The 16,388-nt window shown below is 49.8% G+C and overlaps 1 protein-coding gene across 2 annotated transcripts in view; it reads right to left on the bottom strand.

Moving 5' to 3' along the window:
* The window catches only part of LTA4H (leukotriene A4 hydrolase), a 260,821-nt gene extending 253,311 nt beyond the window's left edge, over nt 1–7,510 (bottom strand). The window contains exon 1 of one of the 2 annotated variants that reach the window (XM_086952056.1): nt 7,253–7,510. In XM_086952056.1, the coding sequence (XP_086808182.1) occupies nt 7,253–7,399 (147 nt within the window). In that variant the 5' untranslated portion in view covers nt 7,400–7,510. The remainder of the gene's footprint in view (nt 1–7,252) is intronic. The other variant, XM_086952055.1, reaches the window with a different exon arrangement.
* Between the last annotated feature and the right edge of the window lie 8,878 nt (nt 7,511–16,388).

Genomic DNA, 16,388 nt, shown 5'->3' with positions numbered 1-16,388 from the left:
AATAGTGCCAGTGGTCTTGTCAGTTTCACACTGTGATCCACTTGCACCACTGTTTTTTTTCCTTGCCCGGTACTCAAATATGAAGGTTTGCTGATAACACTGCTGCACTCATGTGGGGAGAAAACGAGCCAATGAACAACTGAGTTGCACACAGCTCAGGAATCGATTGCTGCAATCTTATGTTTAATGCCCTGCCCTAAGAAACTTAAGATCCAGAGTTCAGCAGTAGTTACGATGCCATGGTTGCATCATAGTTCACCTCTCAGAGAGAGGCTATCACTGGCTGCAACAATTAAGTTAAAGGCAGCATCGACCAAGCATTAGGCAACTTAGGGAAATGCCCTAAAGAGCATTACTCAAGCAGAAACTAAGTCTTTAACCTACACAGCAAACCAGAGATCCTTCAACAAACGTTCTGACATTTAGGGCCCAAATATGATGTCAGGCAGTCAGTGGTGGTCCGTCTGAACCTTTGAGGCTGCGGTCCGACCGCTGCATAGTGATGCGGTCAGTCGGAGCGCAGAGGGTAAACCGATGCCTCCAAAAGGCTCAAGGAGCCCATCGGTCGGAGAGTAACCCCTACAATGGGGGCGGTGCCTGTAGAGGCCCTGCCATAGGGATTATGATGTCCCTTTTCCCGCTGTCTTTACATGGGGGCGCAACCACCATGTCAATACAGACTGAACAGGACTTCGAGGGGCCCCCTAGCAGGTCCCTTGTGGGCCTCCACTATGGGCCCAGGGGGGCATATGTAGTGCCACCCCCCAAAAAAATCCATGCTCCATGCGTCAGGCCTGCATGCAGTGCATGGATGTTTGAGAACTGCCCTTTTCCGCAGAGGCTTGTGCTGCAGCCCTTTTCTAGAGACACAGCACAAGACACAATGGAAAATAGCAGTTTACCGACCGCCTGCACGGCAGCCGCATTGTAATTAAGCAGGTGGGACCACTGACATATAGTCTGCCAGACACCAGCCTGAGGCAATGGTGGACAGATGATTCTCAAACTGCCATCGTAATGAGGCCCCTAGTCTTTTTGCCCCATGCTACGAATCTATGCTGGCAAGAAGACTTGTATTCATGAGTCAGCATACTAAAATAACAACTGAGAAGAAATGAAAGCAAAAACAGAAAATAAATAAGTACTGCGACAGTATTATAATACTTTATTTACTCAATACTGGGGAACCTGCCAGGTGCCACATTTAGTGGTTAACACCAGCTTCCTTTTTATAGCACTTTATAATACAATCCTGAGACACCATAGTGTACATGCTAAAACTTGTGTGGCACAAACACCATCTCCATAAATACATGAGTTTGTTTACACACAAAACTCCTCGGGCTTCAAGTGTGCCAGGTACACAGTTGGCAAAATATCAACAGGGCGCATGTAAAAGGAAATACAGTGATTACAGGTGAGTGGGTGCATTGTGTGTTTGGGTGGTGAAGTGAAGGCGATGTGAGCGAGGTAGTGCATTCAAGAGATAGTGAAAAGAGGGTGCTGAAAAGGAAAGAGATGAGGTGGAATATAAGTCAATGGAAGAGATATGGAGAGATGTCCAACAGAGTGAACAGAATGGGAGTGATTGAGACACGACATGCTGAAGACTACCCGCTTCCATAAGCCTCAGTGATGTTTAATTCACAGACTCAAAATGTCAGACTTCAAACGCTTTCAATATTGTTTACAACAGAATCATTGTTACTTGTTTATCTGAAACTTCTAACAAACATTGACTACGCCAATTGTCCGGGCTGGCTTTAAGTGTATGTCAGTTGTTGTGTAATATACCTCAATGCAATAACAGAAAGCTCAACCTTGCCTCTCTCCCTGTAGATTACTGGCAGCCCTCAACATTTTGAACAGGTCCAGAACTGAGGCAGAGGCTGGGACTGCATAGCGCATGAAGTCAAACCATATTTTAATAGATAGACAGGCATGCAGCTGCCAATAACATTGTTTCGTAAGCTGCTCCAAATAACAGTTGGCTGCTAGGTAATGGAATCTCAATACATGGAAAACCAAATAACTTAAATCCATTATTTTGTTAATAACCACAAACTTTTATATTGTTCCAATTTCCCCAACTAAATATCCATGTTTTATCTAGAAATCCTCGCTGCATTTATTAAAATCTACACTTCTGCATAGGATTTTCTCTTCAGACCTCAGTCGGGCCTCTAAGTCAAGGTTAACAAATTATGGAACACACCTTTGTTTTCACCAGCGTAATTTAAAAAAATAATAATATAACATTAAAACTGGTGATAAGAAACAAAAACATAGCCATCCTAGAGTGTCTGCATTTGTGCAAGGGACTGGGCAAAAACAGAGTGCCTGTGAGAAACAGGAGCCGAGAAAGATGATATGAGCAGAAGGCAGTATATGGGTGATTGAGTATGTGTTGGACTTGGCCCTTTTTGCAGGGTCATCCCTGAACGTTTATGCCTTCCTCCTGCATTTTATCTGACCTGTTTTTGTTGGTTTTATGACTCTGTGCACTTTACCACTGCTGATCAGTGCTAAAGTGCATATGCTCTCCCTATTGTAAATTGATGTATGGATTAGTGATTCCACGATTGGCTGATTTGGTGTACTTATCAGGCCCTAGTACAGTGCATGGAGTGTGCTCAGGGTTTGTAAAGCAAATGCTGGTGGGTTTGCAGCACTGGTTGTGCCACCCACAGAAGCAGCTGTAAAGTGTGTCTCAGGTCTGCCATTGCAGAGCCTGTGTGCAGTCTGGTACTGCCATGTTGACTGGGCAAGTGCACCCACTTGCCAGTCCCTAAACCTTCCCTTTTCTGCATATTAATCACCCCCATGGTAGGCCTAAGGGCAGGGTGCATTGTATGTATAAGGTAGGACATGCCCTGCTGGGTGTGGCATGTCCTAATAGTGAATTACAGCCATTTTCGTTTTTCACTATTGCAAGGCTACCTGTTCCCCATAGGCCAGAATGGGCAGTTTGATTGTTACATCTTATAATCCTAACTGACTCTGGAAACTAGGTAGAAATGAGAGTTTAGTATGCCTGAACTCAGAATGATAAAATGCATCTTTTAGTGAAGTTGGTTTTAACATTCTGTGTTTGAAAATACCACTTTTAGGAAGTAGGTATTTTCTTGTCTAAACATCCAACCCTGCCTCTGCTATGTTGTGTATTCATTGTCTGGAGTTTGATTGACAGGGGCTGGCTGGGGGATTCCATGAGACAGGGTGAGCCAGCACAGGGCTGAATAGAGAGATCTACATGCAGATGGTAGGGAGGAAAAGGATTTGAAAGACTGCATGTGTTTGTGAGGAGCATGCCAATGAGAGGAGAGGGGGTAAGAATGAGTGTGAGTGAACTGGGTTGGTAAGAGTATTGTGTGGGACAAAAAAAAAAAAAAAAAAGAGGGGCTTTGAAAGAAGGGTGTTAAAAGGTTAGACCAGAAGATATGCGAAAGCAAGTTGTGAGAAGGGAATGTACGAGAGACAATAGTGAGATGATTATCAGATGAGCAGTGTGTGGTGAGCCCCCACACAGGAAGCATGTAATGCCCTCAGCACTTTATTTATTGAAAAAATCGTATTGATTAAGGACACCATCCCTGTCACGTCTCCTGGCGCAGGATCTCTCTCCCCCCCTCACAATACTTCCTCCTTTACACAATTTCCTCTTCTAGACTCTACTTCTCTGGCCACTCTTGCCACCCGCGTCAAGTCGGGATCCCCAGATGACTGCTGCCCCCCCTCCATACTTAGGGACATTTGCCACACTTTACCCGACTGCATTCTCCCCTTGCTAAATTCCTCGCTTTCCTCTGGGACGGTGCCGGGCTCCTTCAAGGAGGCCGTGCTGGTGCCTCTTCTGAAGAAGCCGGGGGCTGACCCCGCTGTCCCGGCTAACTACCGCCCCATCTCTCTCTTACCTTTCTTTTCAAAAATCCTGGAAGCCCATGTCACCACCTGTCTCTCACAGTTTATCGAGAGTTCCAACTTCCTCGAGGCCAACCAAGCTGGCTTCAGACCCGGCCACTCTACGGAGACAGTGATCCTGGCCGTGCTGGACGCCCTGAGAGACGGTGTTGACAAGGGTACCCCCCAGGCCCTGGTATTACTAGACCTGTCAGCCGCTTTCGACACGGTGGATCATAACATTCTTCTCCGCCGTGTCGAGCAGGCTGGCATCCAGGGCCTGGCACTGGCCTGGGTCAGATCCTTCCTGACTGGCAGGTCTCAGACCCTAAGCCTGGGCGCCTTCAGGGCCCCTAGAGAGCACTCGCTCTGTGGGGTTCCCCAGGGTTCTTCTTTGTCCCCTCTTCTTTTCAACCTTTATCTTCGCCCCCTTCTATTTTCTTTGAGGCAGTGGGACGTCACCGTGTTTAACTACGCGGAAGACCTGCAGCTCATCTTCTCTCTTAATTTCCCCTCTGCTATCCCTAACTTTCAGTCGGTCATGTCCCACATTCTCCAGTGGATGGGCCTTAACCAGTTAAAGCTGAACCCCGGTAAGACGGAGCTCCTCCTTCCCGGTAGGAGCACCACCTTCTGGGGGCCTCAATTTTGGCCGGTGGAACTGGGCCCCTCTCCCACTCCCGTGGTTTCGGTGAAGAGCTTGGGGGTCACTATTGACTCCGCTCTATCCCTAGGGCCGCAGGTGGGGACCGTGATCTCGTCCTGCATTTACCAACTGCGCAGGATCAGGAAAGTGGCATACCTCCTTACACCTGATGCCCTCCTGCAGGTTATCATGGCCCTCGTCCTCTCCCGCCTAGATTTCTCCAACTCGATCTACCATGGTCTGCCTAAAACATCGATGGGCAGACTGCAGGTGGTCCAAAATCAGGCGGCGAGATTGGCCTTAGGGATTCCGAAGTGACAATCCGCCAGGCCCCTCCTCGTCAAACTCCACTGGCTTCCTGTCACCTTTAGGGCAGCCTTCAAGATCGGCTGCCTTACCTTCAAATCTGTGGCTGGCCTCTGCCCCAGCTTTGTAAAATCCCTTATCAGACCCTACTGCCCGTCCCGCAACTTGAGATCCTCCCACCTTCATTTCTTGACTGTTCCTTCTTACAAGCTCTGCAGATCTGGAGGCCGGAGATTTGCATACCTGGCCCCCAAGCTCTGGAATTCTTTCCCCCTTTCTCTTAAAACTTCTAATTCTCTGACCCTCTTTCGTAAATCTCTAAAAACTTGGCTCTTCTCCCAATCTGGCTAGTCTTCCTGTCTCCTCTACTTCCAACCAGCGCCAGGAAACCCATGGTGTCAGTGCGCTATACAAGCACCCCTTACGATACGAAAGGAGGTGTGAGGGACAGGGAGCAGGGTTTCAGGCGTTGGGCAGAAATGGGTGTGCGAATGAAAATCGAGAGAGGGCGGATTGTTAAATAGGGAATGGAAAGTGGAGGCTTGAGAAGAGAAAGTGTGAGGCGCACGCGTTTAAAAATAAAGAAGGGGCTGGATGATAAACTAGTAGTAGTTGCGAGAATGGAGGACAGTCAGACATGAGAGCAGTGGAAAATTTTAAGGAAGAGAATACTAGGTGTATGCAGGTGTGACCGGTACAGGTAAGAGGTGGGGTGGGGGACGCCAACATATGACAGGATAGGGAAAGTAAAATGAATAAAACCACTTACCTCGTGGTCACCTACTGTGCGATGTGGCAAGCATAAGGTAAGTGGTTTACATTTTTTTTTCCTATACCACAGGAGGTCGGCTCGAAGCCCGCCCCCCCCCCCCCGGGCTTACCTGTACCTGCCGCGTCTGGGTGTATGACTAGGCTGCCATCAGCAAAAGGAGAGTGGGGTCATATTAGTTGTACCAGTCCTCTGAAGGACTGAATCTTACAGTGTCTCTGCCCAAGAAGTGTCTGTTCTATGAAGAGGAGCCGTTTCCCCTCCTGTTGCCCCATCTTAGAAAAAACAAAGGATATATGGACTGCACTTGCAGAACATGCCATATCAATCAGGGATTATTTCACAATATTGGATGTGAGATAACAAGATAGGTAGTCTTGAGGAAGGCACCTAACCCTGTAGGAGTAATAGTCAAACGCCAACTGATGAAAAAGAGAAGCAGTGTCCATTACTTGATCCTCCTGCATATAACTCATCATGCCCACCCTTTCGTGGGTTAGCCACCTGAGCTGTAGCTGTTCTGTATGTTTGAGACACCCAGGTGAGGTCCATCTTTCTTCAGCCACCTGTTCTGAAGGAAACGGTTTCCCTGGTGGTGCCCAAGTTGTCAGGGGCATAATTTCCATTAGTGCAGAAGTTGCAGGTTTGAGTGGCCCCTGGTTGCTGCTGTATTTCATAATTCAAACATCAGCCATGGGTCCCACTTCCTTCCTTGCACCATGGCTCATGAAACACTGGCCGCAATAGTGCACGTTTGCACCTTTTTGTGTTGCGAGGATAGATATTAAACTTTCCACTATAGAAAAGTCAAAATGATTTTGTATTGTCTGCTTGTATTAATGTATGATGCGAATAAAAGAGTTAAGCCTCACGAAATATGTGAACAGAATTTACTGATCGTTTTAAATATGACTCAAGCAGGTTTTAACATGGGATTAGATTACTTAGTAAATATTTACAACATAGCTGAGAAGGGGCTTAATGGCATGCATGAGCACCATGGGCCACTTCTGTATTATATGCAGCGCTACTGGAATTATGCAGCAGGGTCAACAAAATGATGCAGCTGGGAAAGGCACCTTAGTCATATGGAGTAATGCAGCATAATTTCTAATCAGTATTATTCCTTTATCTTACCATGTTAGAAAAGTGTCTGACCAATGCTTTGCCACTTGAAAGACATCTTTTGCCACTTACCTTTTTTACACATACATGCACTTACCATGTATGCTTTTACAAACCATGATAAGTATATATAAAAGTACAATTTGCAATGGGAGGTTATTTTAGTGTTCAGAGATGGATAGTGGTAAAGGGAAGTGAACGTATGAATGAAAAAAACTTTTAAAGCGCTACAAATGGCGAGATAAGGTTTATTTTTGGAGGTTTAAGTGATTAAAGGTATGCTGTAAGGGGAAGTTTAGGAGTGGGCAGTAGTGCTTTTTTCTATGGTCCCTCTAAAACACATCCCACCACTCCTTCGGGGATTACCAATAGAACTTCTGTACAATCTGGCTGCTCCCTCCCAGCAGTGTAACTGTGCTGCACACCCGTCGCAGCAGGGTCAGAGGAGTGTCTCGCAGAGCAGCAGCACTAACAATGCATGCAACAAAAAGCAGATCAGACGTTACCAGTGTGGAAAGACCATCCTGCAGGGACTCCACGGTCAGGGACGCATCTGCCCGGATGACGCTGCAGCTGAAATCCACGTGGAAGCGGAGATGCAGGTGCTTGGTGATGAACTGCTCGGTGTCGGAGAAGGAGCTAGGGTCTGCCATTGTGGCTGCCGGGCAAACGAACGCGACTGGCTCGCAGGAAGCGGCCAGGATATATTGCTGGAGCCTCGGCCGCGCGACGAGCACGTGACCGGCGCGGATGACCCGCCCCTCCACTCCAGCGGCCTCCATTGGCTCCAGCCTGGGTCCCAGTGGGCGGGGCCTCGCCGGCGCCGGAGACCCGTTGAATTTTGATAGTGACATCAAACGAGTCTTAAAAATTACCGAGTCACACACAGCCCAAACCCTCTCAGTCGATGGGTGAAAAAGGGACGTAAACGCAGGGCCTTTCCCTCTGTCCTCTTTAGTAATATGACATTTAGGATAATTGTCATATCTATAATTTTATGTAACTCATGTAATCCGAAATCCTTATGTATCGCAACTGGTTCTTATGTAAAGCGCTCTGACACCTTCGGGTAATGTTCGCGCTATATAAAATCGCATTAAATAAATTAAAAAAAATATAGAAGTAGACGAGTGAATAGGAGAATTTAGCAAAGTTCTGCTTGCAATACAGAACATTTTATTAGCAATCTGAGCTTTGGCTTGTTTGCTGAGGTCTACGTGTAAAGTACAAATTAACGATTTCCTTCCTGGTGGGTTACTGTAGCGCTCTAGTGCTCCGAGGGTCTCAGGTTGAGCCCCCGGAAGCACTCCCCACAATGTATCACTTTCTGGCCAGGCGTGGCCAGAAAGCTTTAAATAAAGGGACGGAGGTGGAACGGCACTTCCTGTCCACACCAGCGTAGCAGTGTGTGCGTGTCCATTACTTCGGCTCCGCAGGCAGCGCAGCGCCAGAGGCCTAGTCAGGCCTTCGCACCCCCACACTGGCGACGAGGGTGGGATGCACCTAGATCGAACAGCACCAGGCCACAACACCGCATGCCCGAGCAACAACTGCCCACACACTCCGGCCGCAGCTCTGGAGCGAGGCAGGGGCGGCAACAGAAACAAGCCCGTCACCCACTACAACGACCTCCTTACCGGTAAGCAGCGTATGCAAGAAGCTGCGTGTGGCACCGGCAACGGCAGCGGCAAATCGGCCCACGCGCAGGAACACACCGAAGACGGCGATCCAGCAGCAGGCCCGGCAGCGCGCGCATGCGCAGAAGTGAGGCGCTGACGTCGTCAAGGAGGCCCGGCCCCAGAAGAGCACGAAAAGAGAAAGAGAGCCTCGGTCCTAACGAACGCGGGGCCCAAGCAAACGCCAACAAGCACAAGCAAGTGCAACCAGCACTCCAACAAGCACTGGCTCAAGCAAACACCAACAAGCACAAGCAAGTGCAACCAGCAATCCAACAAGCACTGGCTCAAGCAAACGCCAAGAAGCACAAGCAAGTGCAACCAGCAATCCAAAAGAAAGACGCCTAAGGGGAAAGCGCCAAGCCACCTCCCAACACCAAAATGACCACGAACCCAGGAGGGGCGACTGGTGGAGTACAGCAAGGAGCCGGCCAGGCTCAGCCAGCAGGACCCCCAGCACAGGCGATAAACCTCGGAACACAGCCGCCAGTACCGTCAGTTCACTCACAGATCCAAGCGTTACCACCCTTCAGCGAACTGATAGACCCGGGCACAGCAGCTCCCAGATGGGCCGTGTGGCTAGGACAGCTCAACAACTACTTCACTGCTACCAGGGAGAAGGATAACGAAGTAAAGAGATCCCTGTTGTTACACTTTGGGGGCACAGAACTATACAAGTTATTCAAACACCTACCAGACACGGGGGATGACGATGACTATGACGCAGCTGTCAACGCGCTGAACGCACATTTCGACCCCCAGCTAAACCCACACTATGAGCGGTTCAAATTCCGCCAATCCAAACAGAGGGAAGGAGAAACTATGGACGCGTTCCATGCGCGATTGAGAGATCTCATAAGCACGTGCACTGATGATGACGAAAAGAAGGAAGTGACCGCACAGCTCATTCAGGGTTGTCGCAACAAGCACCTGAGGACATTGATCCTAAGGCAACCACGCATTACACTTGAAGAAATACTGATCCTTGCCAGGTCCCACGAGCTGTCGGATGCACGTGCGACAGCAATGGAAGCAGCCCTGAACCCACGGGCAGAAGCAGGAACCGTGGTGAAGACAGAAAGGGTAGACGCAGTCCGCGGCGCCGGTCGGGGAGGCAGAGGAAGATGGCCGACCAGCACGCCACGCCGAACACCATGCGGATACTGTGGCAGAGACGAACACAACCAAGATGGCTGCCCGGCACGTGGCAAAACATGTTCAAAATGCGGAATACCCAACCATTTCGCAAGCGTGTGCAGGGGTGGCTCCCGAGGAAGAGGAGCGTCAGGAAGAAAGCCAATCACAGGAGCCGTGAGGCAGCTATCACTAGACGAGGCAACGTCGTCTCGTTCAAACAGATCACCGAGGCAAGCCCAATTCGACGAATCCTCCACAGAGGATGAAGATGAATGTTACTACGTATCATTCGTAAGTGAACTAAAGAGACGGCGAAGGCCTCAGCCAAAATGCCAAATACAAATCGACGGATCTCCAGCGACTGGCGTCATTGACACGGGAGCCACCGTGAATGTCATGGGAATCCAACACTATAAAGCACTGAAGCCAAGACCCAAGCTAGTCCCCTCGAAGGCACGAATACTAACATACGGCAGCCAAGAACCCCTCCCGCTGCGAGGGAAGATGGTAGTCCAAGTGAAAGCGGAAGACAATGAAGTGACGACGACCTTCCATGTAATAGACAAAGAAGCAGATCTACTCGTAGGAAGCAACACAGCGGAAGACCTCCGCCTCATTGCGTTTGCAAACGCCCTCAAAGCACTCCAAACGGAAGACATCCTGGAAATGTTCCCCACACTCTTTGAAGGCCTCGGTACCATCAAACGACCGCCGATCAAACTACACATCGACCCCACCATTCAACCAGTGGCACTGAGGCACAGAAGGATACCATTCCACCTGCGCACCGCCGTAGAAAAGGAACTTGACCAACTTGAAGAACAAGGTGTGATTGAGAAAGTATCAGGGCCGACACCGTGGGTATCCCCGATGGTAATAGCCGAGAAACCACGCCAACCAGGTAAAATCCGCATCTGCATAGATATGAGGATCCCGAACAAAGCCATTCGACGGGAACGGCACCTCACCCCAACAGTAGATGACATCCTGACGGACTTGAATGGGGCCCAATGGTTCTCTAAATTAGACCTTAACGCAGGATATCATCAGCTGAGACTAGCGGAAGAGAGCCGCTACATTAAAACATTCTCAACGCACCTGGGGCTGAGACGATACAAGCGACTAAATTTCGGCATATCATCCGCTGCCGAGATCTTTCCAAATACAATTAAAGAAATCTTATCCGGACTTGAAGGAGTGCTGAATGTCAGCGACGATATCCTAATCCATGCCAAAACGAGTGAGGAACACCACCAAAGACTGAAAGCTACCCTACAGAGACTCGCACAGTATGGTGTCACATTACACAAAGACAAATGCCAGTTCTTCAGAAAATCAATAGAATTCTTCGGATACGTGTTTGATTCAGACGGAGTGAAAGTGGACCCCCGCAAATCCCACGCTATCAAGAACGCTCCAGCACCCTCAACCGCGTCCGAAGTGAAGAGTTTCTTAGGGATGGCACAGTACTGTGCAAGATTTATACCCAATCTAGCCACAATCGCAGAGCCCTTGAGAAACCTGACGAAGAAAGACAGCTCATGGAAATGGACGGAATCTGAAGACAAAGCATTTCACCGAATCAAAGAGGCACTGCTGGACAGCACAACAATGGCATACTTCAACACTGCGAGACCCACCGAGGTATTGGTAGATGCCAGCCCAGTGGGCCTAGGAGCCCTCCTGTCACAAGAATCCGAACCCGGGGTGTGGGCCCCGTTGGCATTCGCAAGCAAGGCCCTGACAGCGACAGAGTCGCGATACTCGCAAATTGAGAGAGAGGCACTGGCAGTAAAATGGGCCTGCGCCCACTTTCACCTCTACATATCTGGCCACCCGTTCAGAATGGTGACGGACCACCAACCGTTAATTCCCCTATTCCGAGGCACCGCACCTCACCCACCACCAAGGATTGAACGCTGGGCAATCCAAGTTCAACAGTACCAAATGAACCTTCTGTACAGACCTGGGGCGAAAAACCCGGCAGATTTTCTGTCACGCCACCCCCTCACAGAAGGGTCACACAATGCAGACCAAGAAAGCCAGACCGAAGAGTTCATCAATATGCTATCAACGGGAGCATGCCCCTGTGCACTAACCGCCGATGTCATCACCTCCCACTATGACAGTGATGCAGTTGTCGAAAGGGTGAAAGAAGCAATACACTCCGGAACGTGGGCAAACTTCCTGAAAGATACCAATGGGTGGAACGAGGCAGACAGAACACGCCTACACCAGTTCTGGAAGATCCACAATGACCTCAGCTGCGCTGACAATGGTCTAGTACTGAGAGGAGCTCGCGTGGTCATCCCCAAGGCACTACAAGAGAGAGCAACCACCCTGGCCCACGAAGGACACCAAGGCACCCGCAGGATGAAAGCGAGGATGGGAGAGAAAATATGGTTCCCCAACATGGAGGAGAGCGTTGAGGCCCTCGTGCGGGAGTGTCGAGCATGCCAAATTACCAGCAGCCCTGAAGTGCCAGCCCAAGTGATCACGGAAGACCATGCCCCATCGCCATGGGCATGGCTAAGCTTAGACTTTGGAAGCTTCCCAGATGGGAAGATCACAGTAGTACTAATGGACAACTACACCAAGTACCCCATAGTAGAAACAGCAGCATCAACCAGCTTCGCGAACATTCGCCCCATCCTCAGCAAAGCATTCGCCTTATTCGGCATTCCGATGGTCATCAAAACAGACAATGGGCCCCCATTCCAGGGGAGCGAATTCAAGGAGTTTCTGAAAAACCTGGGAATCAAACACCGCCGAATCACCCCTCAATGGCCACAAGCCAACGGCGAGGTGGAACGCTTCATGAAGACAATAAACAAAGTGCTGCGAATATCATCCGCAGAAGGGAGTGACCCAGAAGAAGCACTGCAAGCCTTCTTAAGAGAATACCGTAGCACACCACACAGCACCACCATGCAGTCACCATGGGCGTTGATGCTGGCCGGACCACGGAGAGACCTACTACCAGGGCAGAGCCCCGCGCATGCGCACACGCAGGCCGACGCCCCTGAAAGCCGAGCACACGCGGAGGCCTCGTGAGAGTCCCAGCGCCGGCCCAGCAAGTAACAAAAGCGTCGGCAGAGCCGACGACAAGCGGGGGAAGGTCGCATCCACATAACAGGCCCTAGCAGGGGACGATCAAGAAAAAAAGAAAGAAAAACAAGCATTGGCAAAACCCAATACCATTACAGGGGACAGCACAAAGACACGATCAGACGCACACAAGTCAGCAAGCAGGGGCAAAGCACAACAATACAAGGAACAACGCGAAGAAAAGCTCAAACCCCATCAAGCCAACAAGCATTGGCAAAACCTAAACCTAAACAAGTGGTACTTCAATATAGTGTATAACACTGCACACTGCCAATCAAATGTCCAACACACAGGACAACAATGCAGTGCAACAACAAGCTGCAGCAGCGCAGCCTCCACCCCAGCAACAAGTAGCAGCACCAGCACCACTAGTGGGAGCGCATGTTTAACACTCCGCACACGCACAAGTGCAGGCATTGCCACCTTCAATGGACTAGCAGACCCTTCAACTGCCGCGCCCAGGTGGGCTGTATGGCTAGGGAGATTAAACAACTATGTCATAGCCACGAGGGAGAAGGATAACGAGGTGAAATAATCCCTGCTACTTCATTTTGGGGGTGAAGAGATATACAAAGTGTTCAAGCACCTCCCGAACACAGGAGAATCCTATAACTATGACGCAGCAGTCCAAGCACTCAATGCACACTTTGATCCTCAACTAAATCCACATTACGAAAGGTTCAAGTTTAGGCAGTCCCGACAACGAGAGGGCGAAACCATGGATGCATTCCACGCCCACCTGCGTGAGCTCGTCAGCACGTGCACAGAAGACGACCAGAACAAGGAAGTCACCGCCCAACTGATTCAAGGATGCAGAAACAAACCACTGAGAACGCTGATCCTCCGTCAACCCAAGATCACGTTAGAATAAATCCTCCTATTAGCAAGATCACACGAGCTGTCAGATGTGCGATCATCAGCAATGGAAGCAGCACTAAACACCAACACAAGCTCTGGAATGACGATCAAGACAGAGAGAGTCGACGCAATCAGCACGTCCTCTCGGGGCGGAAGAGGCAGATGGCCGACCCGGACACAGAAGAAATCACAGTGTGGCTACTGTGGACGGGAAGCATATGACGCAGAAAGCTGTCCGGCACGTGGAAAGACCTGCTCAAACTGCGGGATTCCGAATCACTTCTCCAGCGTGTGCCGAGGGAGAGCCAGAGGACGAGGATCATTCGGAAAGAAATCACTGTCCGGAGCAGTCCGACAACTAGAAATCGAAGAAGGGCAGTCACAGCGAAACATGAGATCACCATACCGACGATACGACAGACTCGATGATTCATCAGAGGACGAAGATGACGAGTGTTACTTCGTCTCATTCATGAGTGATTTAAAACGACGGCGAAGACCACAACCCAAGTGTAACATCCTAATAGACGGATCCCCAGCCGTCGGAGTGATTGACACCAGTGCAACAGTAAACGTCATGGGGATTCAGCACTACAAGAGTCTAAACCCAAAGCCAAAATTGGTTCCATCCAAGGTCCGCATATTCACATATGGCGGGAAAGAGCCCCTTCCACTGCGAGGCAAAATGGTGGTCCAAGTAAAGGCAGAAGAACACGAGGTCACCACGACGTTCCACGTGGTGGACAGAGAAGCAGACCTCCTCGTCGGCAGCCACACGGCAGAAGACTTACAACTAATCGCATTCGCCAACGCGGTCAAGAGCACCCAGGTGGACGAACTACTGCTACAATTCCCAACCCTATTCCAAGGGCTAGGCATGATCAAGAGGCCGCCAATAAAATTACACATCGACAAAGCAATTCAGCCCATTGCTCTCCGGCACAGAAGAATACCGTTCCACCTCAGAGCGGCAGTGGAAGACGAGCTAGAGAAGCTAGAACAACAAGACGTGATAGAGAAAGTCACTGGCCCCACCCCATGGGTTTCACCAATGGTGATCGCCGAAAAACCCCGTCAACCGGGAAAAATCTGCCTCTGCATAGACATGCGCATGCCCAACTAGGCAATCAAACGAGAACGACACCTCACACCGACAGTGGATGACATCCTAGCGGACCTCAACGGAGCACAGTGGTTCGCTAAACTTGATCTCAACGCCGGATACCACCAACTCCGACTAGCGGAAGAAAGCAGGTATATAACGACATTCTCCACGCACCTTGGCTTGCGAAGATACAAGCGTTTGAATTTTGGCATCTCGTCAGCTGCTGAAATTTTTCAGAACACGATCAAAGAAGTGCTATCCGGATTACAAGGGGTACTACATGTCAGCGACGACATCCTCATTCATTCAAAAACCAGTGCGGAACACCACCAGAGGCTACGTGCAACACTGAAGCGACTCTCGGAGCATGGTGTCACACTCCACCGAGAAAAGTGCAAATTTTTCCAAAAGACGGTGGAATTCTTTGGTTACATCTTCGATAGCAATGGAGTGAAGTTAGATCCACGCAAGTCACAAGCCATCAAGCATGCGCCAGCCCCGTTAACGGCGTCAGAGGTGAGGAGCTTCCTAGGGATGGCGCAGTACTGTGCACGTTTCATTCCTGGCCTGGCAACAATCGCAGAGCCACTCCGTGCCCTAACAAAAAAAGATGCACAGTGGAAATGGGGTTCCGAAGAGGAGCAAGCATTTGCAAAGATCAAAGCAGCGCTGTTAGACACCACGACTCTTGCATATTTTGACACAGCCAGAAAAACTGAGATCCCAGTCGATGCCAGCCCGGTGGGGCTTGGAGCACTACTTACACAAGAAGCAGAGCCGGGAGTATGGACACCCTTGGCATTTGCCAGCAAAGCGCTAACAGGCACCGAAGCTCGATACTCCCAAATCGAGAGAGAGGCGCTAGCAGTAAAATGGGCCTGCAACCATTTCCACTTATATGTAGCAGGGTGCCCATTCCGACTGGTCACCGACCATCAGCCACTGATACCCCTATTCAGAGGAACAGCTCCACATCCACCTACCAGAATTGAGAGGTGGGCAATTCAAATACAACAGTACCACATGGACCTTGTCTACCAGCCAGGCAAAAAGAATCCAGCAGACTTCCTATCCCGTCATCCGGCAGCAGAAAACGTGGAGTCAGAGGAAGAAGAAGCTCTGTTTGATGAAGAAATCAACCTTCTGGCCCAGAGTGCGTGCCCTCAAGCCATGTCGATCCCATTGATATTAGAACATTATCGTCAAGACAAGGTGCTACAGAAGGTGACAAATACCATCCAGACTGGAACATGGCAGGGATTTTTGAAAGACAACCATGACTGGTCAGAAGCAGATCGCACCAGAATAGGACACATATGGAAAATCCACAACAAACTCAGAATGGCTGAAAATGGACTGGTCCTCAGAGGACGCCGAATAGTAATACCCCTAAGTCTGCAAGAGCATGCCACCACACTGGCGCATGCGGGGCACCAAGGGATACGACGGATGAAAAGTCGAATGAGGGAAAAGGTGTGGTTCCCAGAGATGGACGTCAGTATCGACACATTAGTAAAAAATTGCCGAGCATGCCAACTCACCAGCAATCATGAAACTCCAGCACCCATCGTCACCGAGGAACATGCCCCAACACCTTGGTCCTGGGTTAGCATGGATTTTGGGAGTTTCCCTGATGGACGTACAACAGTTGTGCTCATAGACTCATTTTCTAAGTATCCCATTGTGGAGCTAGCGGAATCCACCAGCTTCAGGAATGTCCAGCCCATTCTAGACAAAGTGTTCGCCATGTTTTGTCGC

The sequence above is a fragment of the Lissotriton vulgaris genome, unplaced genomic scaffold, assembly GCF_964263255.1.
Source record: "Lissotriton vulgaris unplaced genomic scaffold, aLisVul1.2 SCAFFOLD_1587, whole genome shotgun sequence".
NCBI classification, from domain to species: domain Eukaryota; kingdom Metazoa; phylum Chordata; class Amphibia; order Caudata; family Salamandridae; genus Lissotriton; species Lissotriton vulgaris.
The sequence above is the reverse complement of the archived record's forward strand: the minus strand, read 5'-3'. Positions and strand labels throughout refer to the sequence as shown.